This window comes from Quercus suber, unplaced genomic scaffold (genome assembly GCF_002906115.3).
Source record: "Quercus suber isolate HL8 unplaced genomic scaffold, Cork oak 2.0 scaffold_308, whole genome shotgun sequence".
In the NCBI taxonomy this organism is placed as follows: domain Eukaryota; kingdom Viridiplantae; phylum Streptophyta; class Magnoliopsida; order Fagales; family Fagaceae; genus Quercus; species Quercus suber.
Window position 1 is genome coordinate 625,170 of NW_027069764.1, and position 17,288 is coordinate 642,457.

The 17,288-nt window shown below is 34.2% G+C and overlaps 3 protein-coding genes across 3 annotated transcripts; all 3 read left to right on the forward strand.

The window, feature by feature from the left end:
* Positions 1-1,010: 1,010 nt before the first annotated feature.
* On the forward strand, positions 1,011-2,058 carry LOC112038864 (stress response protein nst1). Its single transcript, XM_024071711.2, has 2 exons — positions 1,011-1,427; positions 1,680-2,058. The coding sequence occupies exons 1-2, from the start codon at positions 1,011-1,013 to the stop codon at positions 1,848-1,850; spliced, it is 588 nt and encodes a 195-aa protein (XP_023927479.1). The 3' UTR covers positions 1,851-2,058.
* Positions 2,059-8,023: 5,965 nt separating this feature from the next.
* LOC112013150 (uncharacterized) lies at positions 8,024-9,263 on the forward strand. The gene is made up of 2 exons (XM_024045532.2): positions 8,024-8,475; positions 8,860-9,263. Exons 1-2 carry the CDS (start codon positions 8,059-8,061, stop codon positions 9,028-9,030), a joined length of 588 nt encoding a protein of 195 aa, XP_023901300.1. The 5' UTR covers positions 8,024-8,058; the 3' UTR covers positions 9,031-9,263.
* Positions 9,264-15,984: 6,721 nt separating this feature from the next.
* Positions 15,985-17,286, forward strand: LOC112013151 (UDP-glycosyltransferase 73C12-like; the record flags this gene model as incomplete). Its single annotated transcript, XM_024045533.2, is given in 4 exon segments — positions 15,985-16,120; positions 16,123-16,260; positions 16,263-16,469; positions 16,472-17,286. Coding segments are annotated over 4 exon segments (1,284 nt in total), but the record flags the coding sequence as incomplete, so codon positions are not given.
* Positions 17,287-17,288: the final 2 nt, after the last annotated feature.

Sequence of the window (17,288 nt, forward strand, 5' to 3'; positions counted from 1 at the left end):
TAAAGAAGTTTAAACCAGATATAGAGATAGAGATTCATTCTTTTTCTCCCAATGCTTTTTTGCATAGGCATCGACATATAGTCCAAACACCTTGTGAAAAAGAATTTAGTGGAAAAGATATAAAAGATGGAACTATGCTTACAATTTCTTTTAGTAAACTAACAGTTTGACAGATATACCAAGCAAGATTGTGATAAATAATATACTCATACTTTTTACAATAGTTTCAAATATTAATACAAAAGAGGTTTTAATAACTAAAATCAACCAAACCACTTAAAGTCAATAATAGAAAGAGAAAACAAAAAAACATAATAATGAAATTGATAGACAACCTACCTAATCATTTAAAAGAAAAAAAAAAAACTATTTACTAAAATAGAAAGATTCTATAGACATACCTATTGCTTGTATTAAGTGTAAAAAATATGGACATCATGTTACGAAACGTAGAAAGGAAGAAAAAAATAAGAAAAGATAGCACATAGCCATTTACTCTTCATTCAACCTCAATTCAACTATTAAAGTTAGTTATTTCCAATCTAAAGTTAGCTGTAAAAAAGGTTACTTCAAATCCCTGACTGAATTGGCTAAAGTTAGCAGCTTTAGCTAAACCTTATTCCAACCTTCAACTCTCCTCTCTATATTCATCAATATGAATCAATTGAATGAACTTCTAACCCTTCTGACACTTTTTGAAAAATTAGTAGAACTGCTCCGAAGCATTTGATTTTCTTTTTTTTAACGTAGTTAAGTAGAGAAAAACAATTCTTCAATCATAGGTACCAAAAATAAAGCAACTAATCCAATAGACAGAGCTGCAATAGAGCTTTGTTTATAATAAGACCATTTCTTTTCTTAGAGCCCCATAATCTTCCCAATATGTTGGACCTAGTTGGCCTTAAGCCCAAACCATATTAATGGAGTTTAGAAGTTAGAACCAGCCCAACCCAAGCTCAATAAACTGTAAAAACTCTGGACTCTCTTTCGTCACTCTCTCAACGTCTTCAATGGCCACTTCTCTCTCCTTGTACCGTAAAACCACCCAATTCTCCCAAACCCTTCTTCGCACCTTCTCTACCACTCTCAAACCCTCGCATCACAACCACCACCAACAGAGCCACAAGTTCCTCGAGTCCCATTCCTATGTCGGTAGCTGGTGGCACTCCGATCCGCCACGGGACCCCAAGGCCGCCGAGCGCAGGCTCGCCATGCTCCGCCGCGACTACGCCAAACAGGTCAAGCTTGTCCGCAAGGAGTACATCAGCGAGGTCGAGCTCATGCGCCTCGAGCAGCAGCGCAAGGACGAGGCCAGGAGAGAGGCACTTCGATTAGCCAATGAGGAAAAGAAAAAGCTCAAAGCCGAAGCCGCTAAGCTCCGAGCTCATGAGCGCGAACTCGCCGAGAAAGAGTTCCGCCAAACCCTAGTACGTCTTCTCTCTCTGTCTCTTTTACTGTTTTTCTCTTTAATTCTTTATTTTGTGTTTGGTTGCTAAGGAAATGTTGAGTTTTTTTGTTTTTTGTGATTTGCGTTTGGTTGCTGAGAAAATGTGGGAGAAGAATTTTGAATAAGTTGAATTGTAGGTTTCTTCATAAGTTGGGACAGAAGTTTACGAAAAAAAATTCAGTTACCATTTTGGACTTTGGAGTCTTTACAAGTGTTTATTGTGCAAATGCAGTTGAAGGAAAGAGCTGAGAAGCTTGAAAATTGGAGGATGAAAGAAACAAAGAGAGAAGAGAAGAAGAAAGAGAAGAAAGAGTTGCTACACCGGAAGAGTTCCTTGTGGATCGATGAATCTGAATTGGAAAAGAAGATACTGGAGGCTATTGTTGATACTACACCCCTCTGATTCTTTCGCTTTCGTTTTATATTTTTTTTGATGGGAATACCTTTTTATCTTTTAGTTGGAATAATCTTTAAGAAGATTTTGACGCCTCGAAGCATTTTTTGTGCTAGAATATTTAACTTAGTCATGTTTTGTGTATTGGTGTTTGTCAATGTAGCCTTTTTAGTTTGCAGCTTTATTTGAATGGTTACTAAAAAAACTTAAGAGATTGAATAGATTTCATTTTGAGCTTTCAGTATGTGAGTGCGTGCACTTGGTAGCTTTTATGCAAATATAACTGATCCCTTCGTACTGATTTAATTTTTACTGAACGAGTTAAGAATAGTGGGGCTTATAATACGCAATCCATTTGCATAGAACTGTATATATAACTCTATCTGATTACGTATGTGCTAATAGATTATGAGAGATTTCATATATACCTTTTCTATTTATCAAAATTATAAAATTAGATGGAGAGGATGGGAGAAGTCAGGCAGGGCAGCTACTGCATGTGTTGAGAGAAATTGATCAGTATGTTTCTTCACCTGGGGAGTATAATAGGAGACCAGGTTGTCTTGCAGTGCAATAGATGCTTCTTAAGTTTTGAATGGTTTGCATCAGTGGATATTGTGCGGCGGGCTGCCATGGAAGTTGCATGCATAGCAAGCAAGTTGACTGTACTGTGCATGGGAATTTTTCCAACTTACCACGAAAAATTGTTTGCCGAGAGAGCGGTATGGTGACATTTGTTGTCATTATCAGTTTCTCTATCTTTAACATTTGAAATTTAGTCCATCCATATTTGTTCAATTTTTGAGCTTTCATCATTTTTTTCCTTTTGTTGCATCATTTGTGTTAATTACTAATGAATTGGTACTAAGAGATTCTTGATTAGATCTTACAAAGTTTGGACTTTATTACTAATATTTTTCCTAGGTATTTGCATTTTTATATTAAATTTCAATGATGTGATAGTTTTTTGTAAATTTTTTATTTTTGTTAATTTTGGAATGGTGCAGCAAAAAGAATTAACATAGCATGTTGAATTGTGTTTTTTTTTTCTTTATCATTTGAAGGCGCATAAAAAATCTTAGCAACTATATAATTTTCAAAACCATCTTTTAGATTGAATTCATTCAAATGAAGTAGAGAAATCTATTTTTTTTTTCAAATAACGTGAGATTCCTTCTCCAATATCAATATTTTTACAATAATTTAAATAAGTTGTACCTTATTTTATTTTTCAGCAAGATCTCGATCTTGTAGATTTATTTAGGATTTTCTCGACATCTCAATCAAATATCACAAACTTTGTTTTGTTAGTTGCATTAAAAACTTCAATTTGAATCCTGTATCTAAAGTAGTTTGCAATTGTATATATATAGTGGTTATAGTGAGATAAATATATTATAAATATTTGGAGAGTATGTAGTTAATGTGAGTATCTCTAACTTTGGGATAGAAAGATTTATTTTTGTTTTACATTTTGCACACCAAAATGATCTTGTTTGTAATTTGACTTTCCTTTCACAAAGTACGCACAAAATGTAATACCAACCCATTGTTGTATCAATATTACTTATTATTGCAATACCTTAGCAGTTCACATCTTGCAATGAACTTTGAAATTAATATGAATTTTTTTAATGTAAATAATATGATATATTATTATTTTTATACATAAATGATGAGTATAATTTGAAATAATTAACAAACCTTTTTTGTAAGATCTCATTCAATACATTTTATCTTTACTATTGTCTGAGTTTTGTTGCTAAGTTTTATCTTTAAAAGTACATGATACATTTTTTATATAGTTGCTAAGTTTTACCTTTAAAAGTAGACCAAACCTCTTTTTATCATTAACCAACCACCCCTTCCTATTCATTTCCTTTTGTTGCAGATAAATCCTTCTATGAAAATTGTTTTGCATGTATTTTTGGTATTTCTTGTATAGGATCATGTTTTTACCATTCCTATCATTGAATTTTTTTTAAAGAAAATATTAAGTTAATGGCATTTTGTGAGATAGTATATGCTCTTTATTAGACTTTTTTGTTATTATAAATTTTAGAAATATGCATTTGTCAATTATTTCAGCAACCTAAGTGATCTCAAGATTTATATATATTTTTGTTACACTGGTTAATGACAGAGAATTTGTTTGCATAAATTGCATAGCATATTATTAATAGACAAAAGCATATTGAATTGAAATTGGGGAAAAATGAAGAGATATTTCATGAGAATGAGATTTTCTAGAAGTATCATCTATACGTAGGGGAGGAAGAAGAGAGCTTGTAAGAGGGTAAGATTTTTTGCTTTGATTTACACATGGGAATGGTCAAACTTGGGTCATAATATGTAAGGTCAGAACTGGGCCTGAGTTTTTCATAAGGTTTGGTCTACTTTTAAAGGTAAACAATTTTATAGTGAATAATTTTTGGTCTAATTGGTCTAATTGTCAAGAACAACTCATATCAATATAATAGTAAAAATAAGTTACTATAATCTATTGAGTAACAATAAAAAAAACTTAATAAAAAGAGGTAAAACATGCTAAATTTATATAATAGTAAAAATAAGTTACTATGATTTATTAGGTAATAGTAAAAAAAATTTAATGGAAAAAGGTAAAAAAAAGGTTAAATGCAATAAGTTACTATGATCTATTGAGTAACAATTAAAAAAAATTACTAAAAATAGGTAAAAAATACTAAATTTATATAATAGTAAAAATAAGTTACTATGATTTATTGGGTAACAGTAAAAAAAACTTAATGAAAAAAGGTAAAAAAAGTTAAATGTAATATTAGAGTGCCATGTGGCAGGACCTCATGCGCTCTCACATGAGGTCTCTGCTTTTATATATATATATTGATTGATTATAAGACTTAGGGGAGAGGATGGGAGAAGTCGAGCAGAGCAGCTATTGCATATGTTGATTTAATGTTTCGTCACCTGTGGAGTACCACAGAAAGGTTGTTTGTCATGCAGTGTATGAGATGCTTCTCATGTTTTGGATGGTTTGAATCAGTGGATATCTCGCTTCCCAATTATTTGTTTCTTTCACTATCTTCTGTTTCTTTTGTATTTTTATTTTTTAAAATTCTGTTCAACTCTGTACTGCCTAGTCGTGGAGCATTGTCATGTATCTTCCACATTGTGCATAAACTAATTCTGAACATAGAAACGTTGCTGCTCAGGTAAGTGATTGGTAGGCAGCTTTAAGAGTTGGTTCTCAGTACTAGTTTACTGAGTCATTTATATGTGCAAATGTATAATCTGTACAAGTATACCTCCTGATTTTCTCTTACATCTGGTAGAAAATGTCATAAACTTTTGTTTGGGTAGATCCTTGATCAACTCTTCAGCATATCTCATTTATTGAAAAACTCTTCAGCATCTCTCTCACTTCCAAGGCCTGCAGCTTCTAAATTTTCTGTGGAAATAGAATTTTCCTAGGAGAAATTGTACTTAACCTACTTTTGGTTTGGCTCAATTTAACAGTGCTCATTTGTAGTTTAAAAGTTATCACTTAACTTATCTGAGTTTTAATCTGTTAGCAGCTGTTACCCACCTCTTTCATTGTCGTTAGAAAAACACATTTTATCTCAAAAACATAAAAGTAATCAGATCAAACACCTCTAAAAAAAAACAATTCTAAGGCCAAACCGTTCAACTCGTTCTATGCATAACAGGAGAGCAATGAAGTCCAAGACACCACATTTCTCTCACCCATCTCATCAAAAACTCTCCTTTCATCTCCAACATTTTCAATTTTCATGTACATATCAACAAGAGCAGTCCCAACACTAACATCATCCACAAATCCAGATACATTGACAATGCACCTACCTTCCCACGTTTTGATCAAACAAACATCCACAAATCTTCAACACACACGACATGGCCAACCCATCAACAGGTAAACTCGAATGATGAAGACCCACAAAGATATTCAGAGCCTCTTAGTTACATGATGGCCCATTATTTGAAGCTTCAATTTTTGCTCTCCTAAAATTTTCAGATACCTAGAGTTTTTTGTTGCAATTTAAAAATTATAAATAAAATAATTAGATGGCCCCAACCCCAGATTTCTTGGCCTAGGCTTTCCCATCAAAGAAAATTCAAACACTTGCGTTTTAAAAATGACCCGAAAATAAATTACTAGGCCTAGACTTTCTCATTGAAGCAAATTAAAAAATTATCAAACCAAAAAGAAATTCAAACCAACCCAAAACAATTTGAACCCACAAATCCATTAAACCTAGAAAATTCAAACGTACTTTAATTTCTTTAGCTCTTTCAACCATTTCTCCTCCAAATGAAATTGGGTTTTGTGTTTTTACTTCTTTAGTGGAAATGGAATCCCACTCAAGCCCTTTCTCGTTGTAATCATAGCCCTAACTTTAGGAAAAAGAAGAACGTGAAGAGGAAGAAGATGATTTATGATAACATTAACTCCACTTACTTTGTTTCTCTATTTCTTTTGTTGGACATGGGATATGAGATTTGTAATTAAAGAGACCCCCTCCAAAAAAAAAAAAAAAAAAAAAATTAAAGAGAATAATTTCATAGACATAAATGAAAAAAATATTGCTGAAATAGTAAACTTGACAGGTTTTCCTACAACAGACATAATAATGATAGATCCTCCTTTAAAAAATGAAATTTCACATGATAAAGAAATTGATCATACTAAACATAACATTCTGAGTTTAATTAATAGTTATTTTTCAAAAATGGCATACAGAAGTTACTCTAGTAATTAATAAAGAATTCTCTTTGACAAAAGTTGCTTTGATAGATTCTAGAGTTGATATGAATTGTATGCAAGAATGATTAATACCTTTAAAATATTATGAAAAATCATCTGAAAAATTAACTCAGGTCAATGGAGAAAAGCTGATAATTAATTATAAATTACCTAATGTTCACATTTGTAATGACGGATTATGTTTTGAAACTATTTTTAAAGACCTTTCTTCTAAAGTTATTTTAAGAAATCCCTTTAAGGCTTTACTTTACTCCTTTTTTATGACAGAAGAAGGAATTAAAATTAATGTGCTAGTTTTAAGATTCACCTCACCCCTAATCTCGAAAGAAATTCGATATCTTAATAAAGTCACTATCCTAAAAGATATTAATAAAGAATCTGTAGAACAGAAAGACATTTGTCATCTGTGAAGACAGAAAAATCACTTGTTAACCAATTGACAAATAATGTCATAAAGAAGTTTAAACTGGATATAGAGATAGAGATTCATTCTTTTTCTCCCACTGCTTTTTTGCATAGGCATCGACATATAGTCCAAACACCTTGTGAAAAAGAATTTAGTGGAAAAGATATAAAAGATGGAACTATGCTTACAATTTCTTTTAGTAAATATGAATGGACTAATAGTTTGACAGATATACCAAGCAAAATTGTGATAAATAATATACTCATACTTTTTACAATAGTTTCAAATATTAATACAAAAGAGGTTTTAATAACTAAAATCAACCAAACCACTTAAAGTCAATAATAGAAAGAGAAAACAAAAAAACATAATAATGAAATTGATAGACAACCTACCTAATCATTTAAAAGAAAAAAAAAAAAAAACTATTTACTAAAATTGAAAGATTCTATAGACATACCTATTGCTTGTATTAAGTGTAGAAAATATGGACATCACATTACGAAACGTGGAAATGAAGAAAAAGATAAGAAAAGATAGCACATAGCCATTTACTCTTCGTTCAACCTCAATTCAACTATTAAAGTTAGTTATTTCCAATCTAAAGTTAGCTGTAAAAAAAGGTTACTTCAAATCCCTGACTGAATTGGCTAAAGTTAGCAGCTTTAGCTAAACCTTATTCCAACCTTCAACTCTCCTCTCTATATTCATCAATATGAATCAATTGAATGAACTTCTAACCCTTCTGACACTTTTTGAAAAATTAGTAGAACTGCTCCGAAGCATTTGATTTTTTTTTTTTTTTTTTTAACGTAGTAAGTAGAGAAAAACAATTCTTCAATCATAGGTACCAAAAATAAAGCAACTAATCCAATAGACTGAGCTGCAATAGAGCTTTGTTAATAATAGTTGGTATTAAGCCCAAACCATATTAATGGAAACTGAATAAGCTATTGGGCTTTAGAAGTTAGAACCAGCCCAACTCAAGCTCAATAAACTGTAAAAACTCTGGACTCTCTTTCTTCAATCTCTCAACGTCTACAATGGCCACTTCTCGCTCCTTGTACCGTAAAACCACCCAATTCTCCCAAACCCTTCTTCGCACTTTCTCTACCACTCCCAAACCCTCGCATCACAACCACCACCAACAGAGCCACAAGTTCCTCGAGTCCCATTCCTATGTCGGTAGCTGGTGGCACTCCGATCCGCCACGGGACCCCAAGGCCGCCGAGCGCAGGCTCGCCATGCTCCGCCGCGACTACGCCAAACAGGTCAAGCTTGTCCGCAAGGAGTACATTCGCGAGGTCGAGCTCATGCGCCTCGAGCAGCAGCGCAAGGACGAGGCCAGGAGAGAGGCACTTCGGTTAGCCAATGAGGAAAAGAAAATGCTCAAAGCCGAAGCCGCTAAGCTCCGAGCTCATGAGCGCGAACTCGCCGAGAAAGAGTTCCGCCAAACCCTAGTACGTCTTCTCTCTCTGTCTCTCTTACTGTTTTTCTCTTTAATTCTTTATTTTGTGTTTGGTTGCTAAGGAAATGTTGGAGTTTTTTTTTTGTTTTTTGTGATTTGTGTTTGGTTGCTGAGAAAATGTGGGAAACGAGTTTTTTGAATAGTTGATTTCATGTTTGGTTGCTAAGGAAATGTTGGAAAATGTGGGGGATGTGAGGGTCTTAAGTTTTAATTTTGTTGTGATTTATGTTTGGTTGCTGAGAAAATGTGGGAGAAGAATTTTGAATAAGTTGAATTGTAGGTTTCTTCATAAGTTGGGACAGAAGTTTACGAAAAAAAAATTCAGTTACCATTTTGGACTTTGGAGTCTTTACAAGTGTTTATTGTACAAATGCAGTTGAAGGAAAGAGCTGAGAAGCTTGAAAATTGGAGGATGAAAGAAACAAAGAGAGAAGAGAAGAAGAAAGAGAAAAAAGAGTTGCTACACCGGAAGAGTTCCTTGTGGATTGATGAACCTGAATTGGAAAAGAAGATACTGGAGGCTATTGTTGATACTACACCCCTCTGATTCTTTCGCTTTCGTTTTATATTTTTTTTGATGGGAATACCTTTTTATCTTTTAGTTGGAATAATCTTTAAGAAGATTTTGACGCCTCGAAGCATTTTTTGTGCTAGAATATGTAACTTAGTCATGTTTTGTGTATTGGTGTTTGTCAATGTAGCCTTTTTAATTTGCGGCTTTATTTGAATGGTTACTAAAAAAAACTTAAGAGATTGAATAGATTTCATTTTGAGCTTTCAGTATGTGAGTGCATGCACTTGGTAGCTTTTATGCAAATATAACTGATCCCTTCGTACTGATTTAATTTTTACTGAACGAGTTAAGAATAGTGGGGCTTATAATACGCAATCCATTTGCATAGAACTGTATATATAACTCTATCTGATTACGCATGTGCTAATAGATTATGAGAGATTTCATATATACCTTTTCTATTTATCAAAATTATAAAATTAAGTGGAGAGGATGGGAGAAGTCAGGCAGGGCAGCTACTGCATGTGTTGAGACAAATTGATCAGTATGTTTCTTCACCTGGGGAGTATAATAGGAGACCAGGTTGTCTTGCAGTGCATTAGATGCTTCTTAAGTTTTGAATGGTTTGCATCAGTGGATATTGTGCGGCGGGCTGCCATGGAAGTTGCATGCATAGCAAGCAAGTTGACTGTACTGTGCATGGGAATTTTTCCAACTTACCACGTAAAATTGTTTGCCGAGAGAGCTTCCCAATTATTTGCATGATCCTTTAGCGAGGGAGCAGTTGGCAGCTCAGATTCTGACGGTAAGCATCTCTTGTCCATGATTAGTGTAAATTATGTATAATTTTCTATATGTCAAAACAAATATGCAAATTGAGGTGTGCACTACTCTTAAGAACAAAAAAGAAATGGAAAGGGAGCCTCTAGAGGCCTTTTATTGTTCTTGCTTTGTCTCTGAAACCTATTGGGTTTTCTTTTTGTGAATGTAAAAATTGTCCATTTCTTTACTTAAAAATAAAAAAAAATAAAAAATAAAATAAAATAAATTGTCCAGTTCTTTGTAAGAGCTGCAAAGTTAGTCAAATGACTCAATTTACACAGCACATGGCATTTACATTATATACCTATCAAAAAATATGCTATGCTGTACTCTTTGCAGTTTAAATTTGTACCTTACTGACTAATTGTATTACATCATATGTTTTATCAAAAGGGTTTAAACTTATTGAAAAGATGAACATATTCTTTCTCTTGATAATTAACCTTGTGAAGATAATGGTATTAATGTGATGTTGATTGTGCAGGTTGTCTATCATTAATGCTGTGGAGAATGGTTCATCATTTCCTTCAAAAAGAAGGGACCAAATGCTGAGAGGCCCGAGACGACAATAAAGGCTTTGTTAATTCTAATCTTGAACTTCTTGATATTCACTTATTTTACTTATTTTCTCAAAAATTTTATAATAATAATAAAAAAAAAATTATCAAATCATTATGTCTTGGTCTAAAGCTACCAGTTATGGATTACTTTTGTTCAAACTCTTTTGACTTTTCCTCGCTAAGGAGGCTTCTGTTGGCCCTTGCTTTAAGTGCCTGCACTACCTTGGTTTCTGTGGAGCCAAAGGTAATGGTTGAAGCATGAAATCATGTGATGAAGGTATAATTTATTGTTAAATTGGATTATGCATCACTAACAATGGGAATTTTATTCTAATTTTTTTTTTTAATTCATAAATCTTTTGACAAATTTGACCGGCAATCCTTGGGTTCTTTGCTGTACCAACTGATCTGGTAGATGTTGTCAATGTACTTATTGACAACCTTGTCACTCCCTTATTTGCAATTCTCCTGTCTTCTCACCTGGTATTCTATAATCAAAGGTCTTTGCTTTTCTTACTTGCTTATTACTTTGAAGCATTAATGTTTCTTCGTCTCTAGAAGTTTTGGTAAAAAAATGCATTCTATTAAGTGATGACATATTTTGCTTTCGCTGTCACATTCGTCTAATATCTAAAGAGTATTTTCATAGAAATATTATTTGGTTCCATTTTTTGAATTCTATATTTTTAATGAATTTTAAAATTTTAATTGGAAATGTATTATTGAATTGTTTGAGGTTGCTTTTTCTTGAATAAGGAGTACTAATTCTGTGGAAGCACTCCCAGTTGCTGAAGTTTCTTAACCATAAGTGTTTAATGTGTCACTTCTTGCATACTAATGCTTCTTCCTTTTTTCATACTAATGCTTTTGAGCTTGAACTCTATGGCTGTTTCATAGGTCTTTCAGCATGTGTATGCATGTACCTGGTAACTTTTATTAACATATAGATGGTCCCTTTGTACTGATCTAATTTTTACCGAAAGAGTGAAGAACAGTGGGGCTTATAATACGATCCATTTGCACAAAACTATGTATATAACTCTGTCTGATTGTGTACATGTTAATAGATTTTTCATGTAAATTTTATTATATACCTCTTGTAATTATCAAAATTATAAGACTTAGGGGAGAGGATGGGAGAAGTCGAGCAGAGCAGCTATTGCATATGTTGATTTTATGTTTCGTCACCTGTGGAGTATCACAGAAAGGTTGTTTGTCATGCAGTGTATGAGATGCTTCTCATGTTTTGGATGGTTTGAATCAGTGGATATCTCGCTTCCCAATTATTTGTTTCTTTCACTATCTTCTGTTTCTTTTGTATTTTTATTTTTTAAAATTCTGTTCAACTTTGTACTGCCTAGTCGTGGAGCATTGTCATGTATCTTCCACATTGTGCAGAAACTAATTCTGAACATAGAAACGTTGCTGCTCAGGTAAGTGATTGGCAGGCAGCTTTAAGAGTTGGTTCTCAGTACTAGTTTACTGAGTCATTTATATGTGCAAATGTATAATCTGTACAAGTATACCTCCTGATTTTCTCTTACATCTGGTAGAAAATGTCATAAACTTTTGTTTGGGTAGATCCTTGATCAACTCTTCAGCATAGCTCATTTATTGAAAAACTCTTCAGCATCTCTCTCACTTCCAAGGCCTGCAGCTTCTAAATTTTCTGTGGAAATAGAATTTTCCTAGGAGAAATTGTACTTAACCTACTTTTGGTTTGACCCGATTTAACCGTGCTTATTTGTAGTTTAAAAGTTATCACTTAACTTACCTGAGTTTTAATCTGTTAGCAGCTGTTACCCACCTCTTTCATTGCCGTTAGAAAAACACATTTTATCTCAAAAACATAAAAGTAATCAGATCAAACACCTCTAAAAAAAAACAATTCTAAGGCCAAACCGTTCAACTCGTTCTATGCATAACAGGAGAGCAATGAAGTCCAAGACACCACATTTCTCTCACCCATCTCATCAAAAACTCTCCTTCCATCTCCAACATTTTCAATTTTCATGTACATATCAACAAGAGTAGTCCCAACACTAACATCATCCACAAATCCAAATACATTGACAATGCACCTACCTGCCCACGTTTTGATCAAACAAACATCCACAGATCTTCAACACACACGACATGGCCAACCCATCAACAGGTAAACTCGAATGATGAAGACCCACAAAGATATTCAGAGCCTCTTAGTTACATGATGGCCCATTATTTGAAACTTCAATTTTTGCTCTCCTAAAATTTCCAGATACCTAGAGTTTTTTGTTGCAATTTAAAAATTATAAATAAAATAATTAGATGGCCTCAACCCCAGATTTCTTGGCCTAGGCTTTCCCATCAAAGAAAATTCAAACACCTACGTTTTAAAAATGACCCGAAAATAAATTACTAGGCCTAGACTTTCTCATTGAAGCAAATTAAAAAATTATCAAACCAAAAAGAAATTCAAACCAACCCAAAACAATTTGAACCCACAAATCCATTAAACCTAGAAAATTCAAACGTACTTTAATTTCTTTAGCTCTTTCAACCATTTCTCCTCCAAATGAAATTGGGTTTTGTGTTTTTACTTCTTTAGTGGAAATGGAATCCCACTCAAGCCCTTTCTCGTTGTAATCATAGCCCTAACTTTAGGAAAAAGAAGAACGTGAAGAGGAAGAAGATGATTTATGATAACATTAACTCCACTTACTTTGTTTCTCTATTTCTTTTGTTGGACATGGGATATGAGATTTGTATTTTTTTTTTTTTTTTTTTTTTTTTTTTTTTTTTTTTGTGGAGAAGAAGAAGAAGAAGAAGGAGAGAAAAGATGAGAGAGACATAAAATATAATGAAAAAAAAGACCTATTTACCCCTATTTTTAACGGTGGAAAGGGAGAGGTGGGTAACGGTTGCTAACAGATTAAAAGCTCAGGTAGATTAAGTGAGAACTTTTAAATCACAAGTAGGCACTGTTAAAACGGGCTAAACCACAGGTGGGTAATGTGCAATTTCTCCATTTTCCTATGATGCTTTGTCCTCCTTGAGGCTGTATAACCTTCTTGTGGAGTGTAAGTTTGTCTGGCATCTCTTTGTATTATTTTTATGAGATTAAATTGGCGTAAATGCACTTTTAATCCTTACATTTTACACTTTTTCTATTTTAGTCCTTACATTTTATTTTACCACTTTTAATCCCTAAATCAATTTACGCCAACATTTTGGTCCTTTCCGTCACCCACTCATGGCAAAAGTTGATGTGGCTAATGTGGTGCACTACTAACACAGTAAATGTTGACGTGTCTATTAAAATAATATTGAAAAATATTACATCAGCATCCACTCAGCTCCTACGTCAGCTTCAACCTTAAAAAAAATTTATCAATTTTAAAAATTATAAAAAACAAAAAAACATAAGTAAAAAAAAAAAAAAATTGTGGAACTTAGATCTGTTATGTTTGTGTCTAGTATCGTTTTCTTCTTCTTCCCTAGATCTCTCTCAGTTTCTTCGCCTCCCTTTCTTTCTTCCTCTTTATCTTCTTTCTCCCTCTATCTTGGTGCTTAGCCTTCAGATTAGTCATCGTCGCCCTCCTCTCCCTCCCCATCCCAACCATTGCCGCTGTCTCCGGCCATGCTATCGCTGGCGAACTCGTCCTCACTCTCGTCGTAGGTGGTGGGTAGATTTGGGTTTTCTGGGTTTGGATCGGCTAGGTCCATTGATGTGAAACCTATAGAGTAAGCCCAGAAAGGACTTACTGCCATTCGTGGCTGTCGTGGTCAACAACGAAGGATTGAAGCTTGAGGAGCTTCAGCGGTGGGCTGTCGTGGGCTTTGTGGGTCAAGCGGTGGGCTGTCATGAATATGGTTTTGGCTAGGTTCATGATTTTGGCTGATTTGGGTTGCTGGGTTATGATGTAGTGGTGGTCGGCGGTAGTGTGGTTGGTGGGTTTGTGGTGGTGGTTTTTTTAAAATTATATTTGTGGTTGTTTTTGGTGGGTTTGATATTGAATTTTTAGCCATGGGTTGTGGCGGTTGGTTTTACTGGCAGTGGCAATGGGTGATGTTCGAGAGAGGTATGATCGGAGAGTAATGGCGGAGACTGGGACAACTCAGTCCGAGGTTTCTTGCTTCGTGCCTGGGATTTTGAATTCCTTCTTTTTTGTGTTGTTTGTGATTTTAAATTTGAGTTTGTATTTGGTTTTGGGGTTGTGCTCTTGTGTTCTTATGATGATGTTTAGGGTTTGGTTAGGATCTAGGTTTAGGGTTTGTTTTTTGCTGGAGATTGATTATAGGGAAGAACACAAAGAACATGAACATGTTCTTCTGAAAAAAATAATGAAAAGAAAAAATAAAATAAAAAAAGATAAGAAAGACATTTAATTAATTTATTTTATTTTGATGTGTTTGGTTATAAAGAAAGTACAAGAAAGGAAAAGAAAATGATAAGAAAATAAGGATTAATTTGGTTTGAAAACCAGTAATTCATTTTAATTAAAGAAAGTAAAATTTTTGTTTAAAAGCCAGTAATTTTTTTTTTTTGTTTGTTTTTTTTTTTATTATTTTTAATTAAAATTGAGTAATTAAATTTGTTTTTTTAAAATTTTAGCATTTAAAAAATGTTAAATAATTTCTTTAATAATATTTTAATGTCCACGTCAGTCACGTTAGCCACGTCAACTTTTGCCGTGAGTAGGGTGATGGAAAGGACCAAAACGTCAGGTGAAAATTGATTTAGCGACTAAAACTGCATTTATGCCGATTAAATTCTGTAAGGATGTGGTGTAAAATTCATATTTTACCCTTCCAATCTCAGTAAGTCATATCATCTTATTACATATTTAAAAATAAGTATAACTATACCTAATCAATTTTAATACTCATATATAAATCCAACCAAATTGAAAATTTATTGAGATATTATTAGGTGTGCTAGGATATATTGAATTTAAGTAAAATACTGATGTGACAATCTTTTATTAAATAATGTAAAACATGAGTTTTACATCTTATTCTTACCAAATTCGAACTCTAGTTTTATTGGTTACCCATTTTTCTCTTCTGAAGCTGTGGAAGTAAAAATGTGAAACAAGTATGATATTTTTGGTTTTTCTTTGTGCATAATTAGGATGCATCTCCATCAGAAGTATTCAACAGAGTTATTTCCTCTCTGTAATTTGTTGACAATGGATGAGGTAACTTTAAAAAAATAATTGATCAAATGATCAGAAGGAAGTGAAGGGGAAACTCGTGGATGAAATGTATCCGGATTAAGTGTGAATAATTCATATTTGTCCTCTTCCTATTCCACACCAAAAAATCTCTTTTCAGTATAGTGTAGGAAACATGGTACGAGTAAATGCCTTATATTACCATTTACTGCGGTTGAAACTTGAAATGCTGCATGTGGAATAGCTCCGAAAGGAAAGAGGGCGATGTGAAGAGAAAGACAGCCTGCAGAAGTAAACTGTATCCACAGAATTGTAAGTTCTATCTCTAACCTCATCATCTCCGAATGAATGAGCCAGAATGCTTATGTAGGCTCTTACATCATAAGCAGGTGCCATGTCTTTTGTCATATTTAAAAGAAACTAGGAGCCTAACAAACTCTCAGTCTATCCCCCCAATTGCCATGGCTTCCCAAGCCCACCAGATTCACTTTGTCTTGTTTCCTTTAATGGCCCAAGGCCACATGATCCCTATGATGGACATTGCTAGACTGTTAGCTCAACAAGGTGTGATAATCACTGTAATCACAACCCACATAACGCAACCCGTTTCAAAACGATTCTTGCTCGTGCTGTCGACTCTGGGCTCCAAATCCACGTAATTCAACTCGAGTTTCCAAGTGAAGAAGCAGGATTACCAAAAGGGTGTGAGAATATCGACACGCTACCTTCCCAGACTTGATCTTTAATTTCTTCATCGCAACTAGCATGCTACGACAGCCAGTTGAGAAATTGTTCGAAAAGCTGACACCCCGGCCAAGATGCATCATCTCTGACATGACTTTGCCATGGACAGTGAATCTTGCTAGCAAGTTTCATATTCCAAGGATTTCTTTCCATGGAACATGTTGCTTCTGTCTCTTTTGCTTGCGTAGTTTGCACATTTCCAGCTTCTTGAGAGTATATCCTCTGAAACTGAGTACTTTGATGTGCCTGGCTTGCCTGACCAGATTGAAATTAAGGTAACAAAAGCCCAGTTACCGGGAGCCCTTGCTACAAGTCTGAAAGATTTTAACGTACAAATGATGGAAGCTGAAATGGCATCCTATGGGATAATTATGAATACATTTGAAGAGTTGGAGCCTTGGTATATCAAAGAGTACAAGAAGGCAAGAATGGACAAAGTTTGGTGTGTTGGCCCTGTCTCACTATGCAACAAAAACGACTTGGATAAGGCTCAGAGAGGGAACAAGGCCTCAATTGATGAGCACCAGTGCTTGAAATGGCTTGATTCAAGGGAACCAAACTCTGTAGTCTATGCTTGCCTTGGAAGCCTTTGCAATCTAATATCTTCCCAATTGATAGAGCTTGGGTTGGCCTTAGAAGCATCAAAAAGACCATTCATTTGGGTTATAAAGGGGGGAGATAAGTTGCAAGAATTGGAAAATTGGATTGCAGAAGACCAATTTGAGGAAAGGATCAAAGAAAGAGGCCTTATAATTCGAGGTTGGGCTCCGCAAGTACTTATACTGTCACACCCTGCTATTGGAGGGTTCCTAACACATTGTGGTTGGAATTCAACTTTAGAGGGGATATGTGCAGGTATTCAAATGCTTACTTGGCCCTTATTTGCAGACCAATTTTTGAATGAGAAATTTGTTGTACAAGTACTAAAAATTGGTTTTAGTATTGGGGTTGAGGATCCTTTGAAGTGGGGGGAGGAGGAGAAGATTGGTGTGTTGGCGAAAAAGGAAGA

Bases quoted from the DNA above. Each gene is read 5' to 3' on its own strand.
- LOC112038864 (XM_024071711.2), top strand. From the start codon at position 1,011: ATGGCCACTTCTCTCTCCTTGTACCGTAAAACCACCCAATTCTCCCAA. The intron at 1,428-1,679 runs GTACGTCTTCTC...GTGCAAATGCAG, and splicing joins AAGAGTTCCGCCAAACCCTA to TTGAAGGAAAGAGCTGAGAA.
- LOC112013150 (XM_024045532.2), top strand. From the start codon at position 8,059: ATGGCCACTTCTCGCTCCTTGTACCGTAAAACCACCCAATTCTCCCAA. The intron at 8,476-8,859 runs GTACGTCTTCTC...GTACAAATGCAG, and splicing joins AAGAGTTCCGCCAAACCCTA to TTGAAGGAAAGAGCTGAGAA.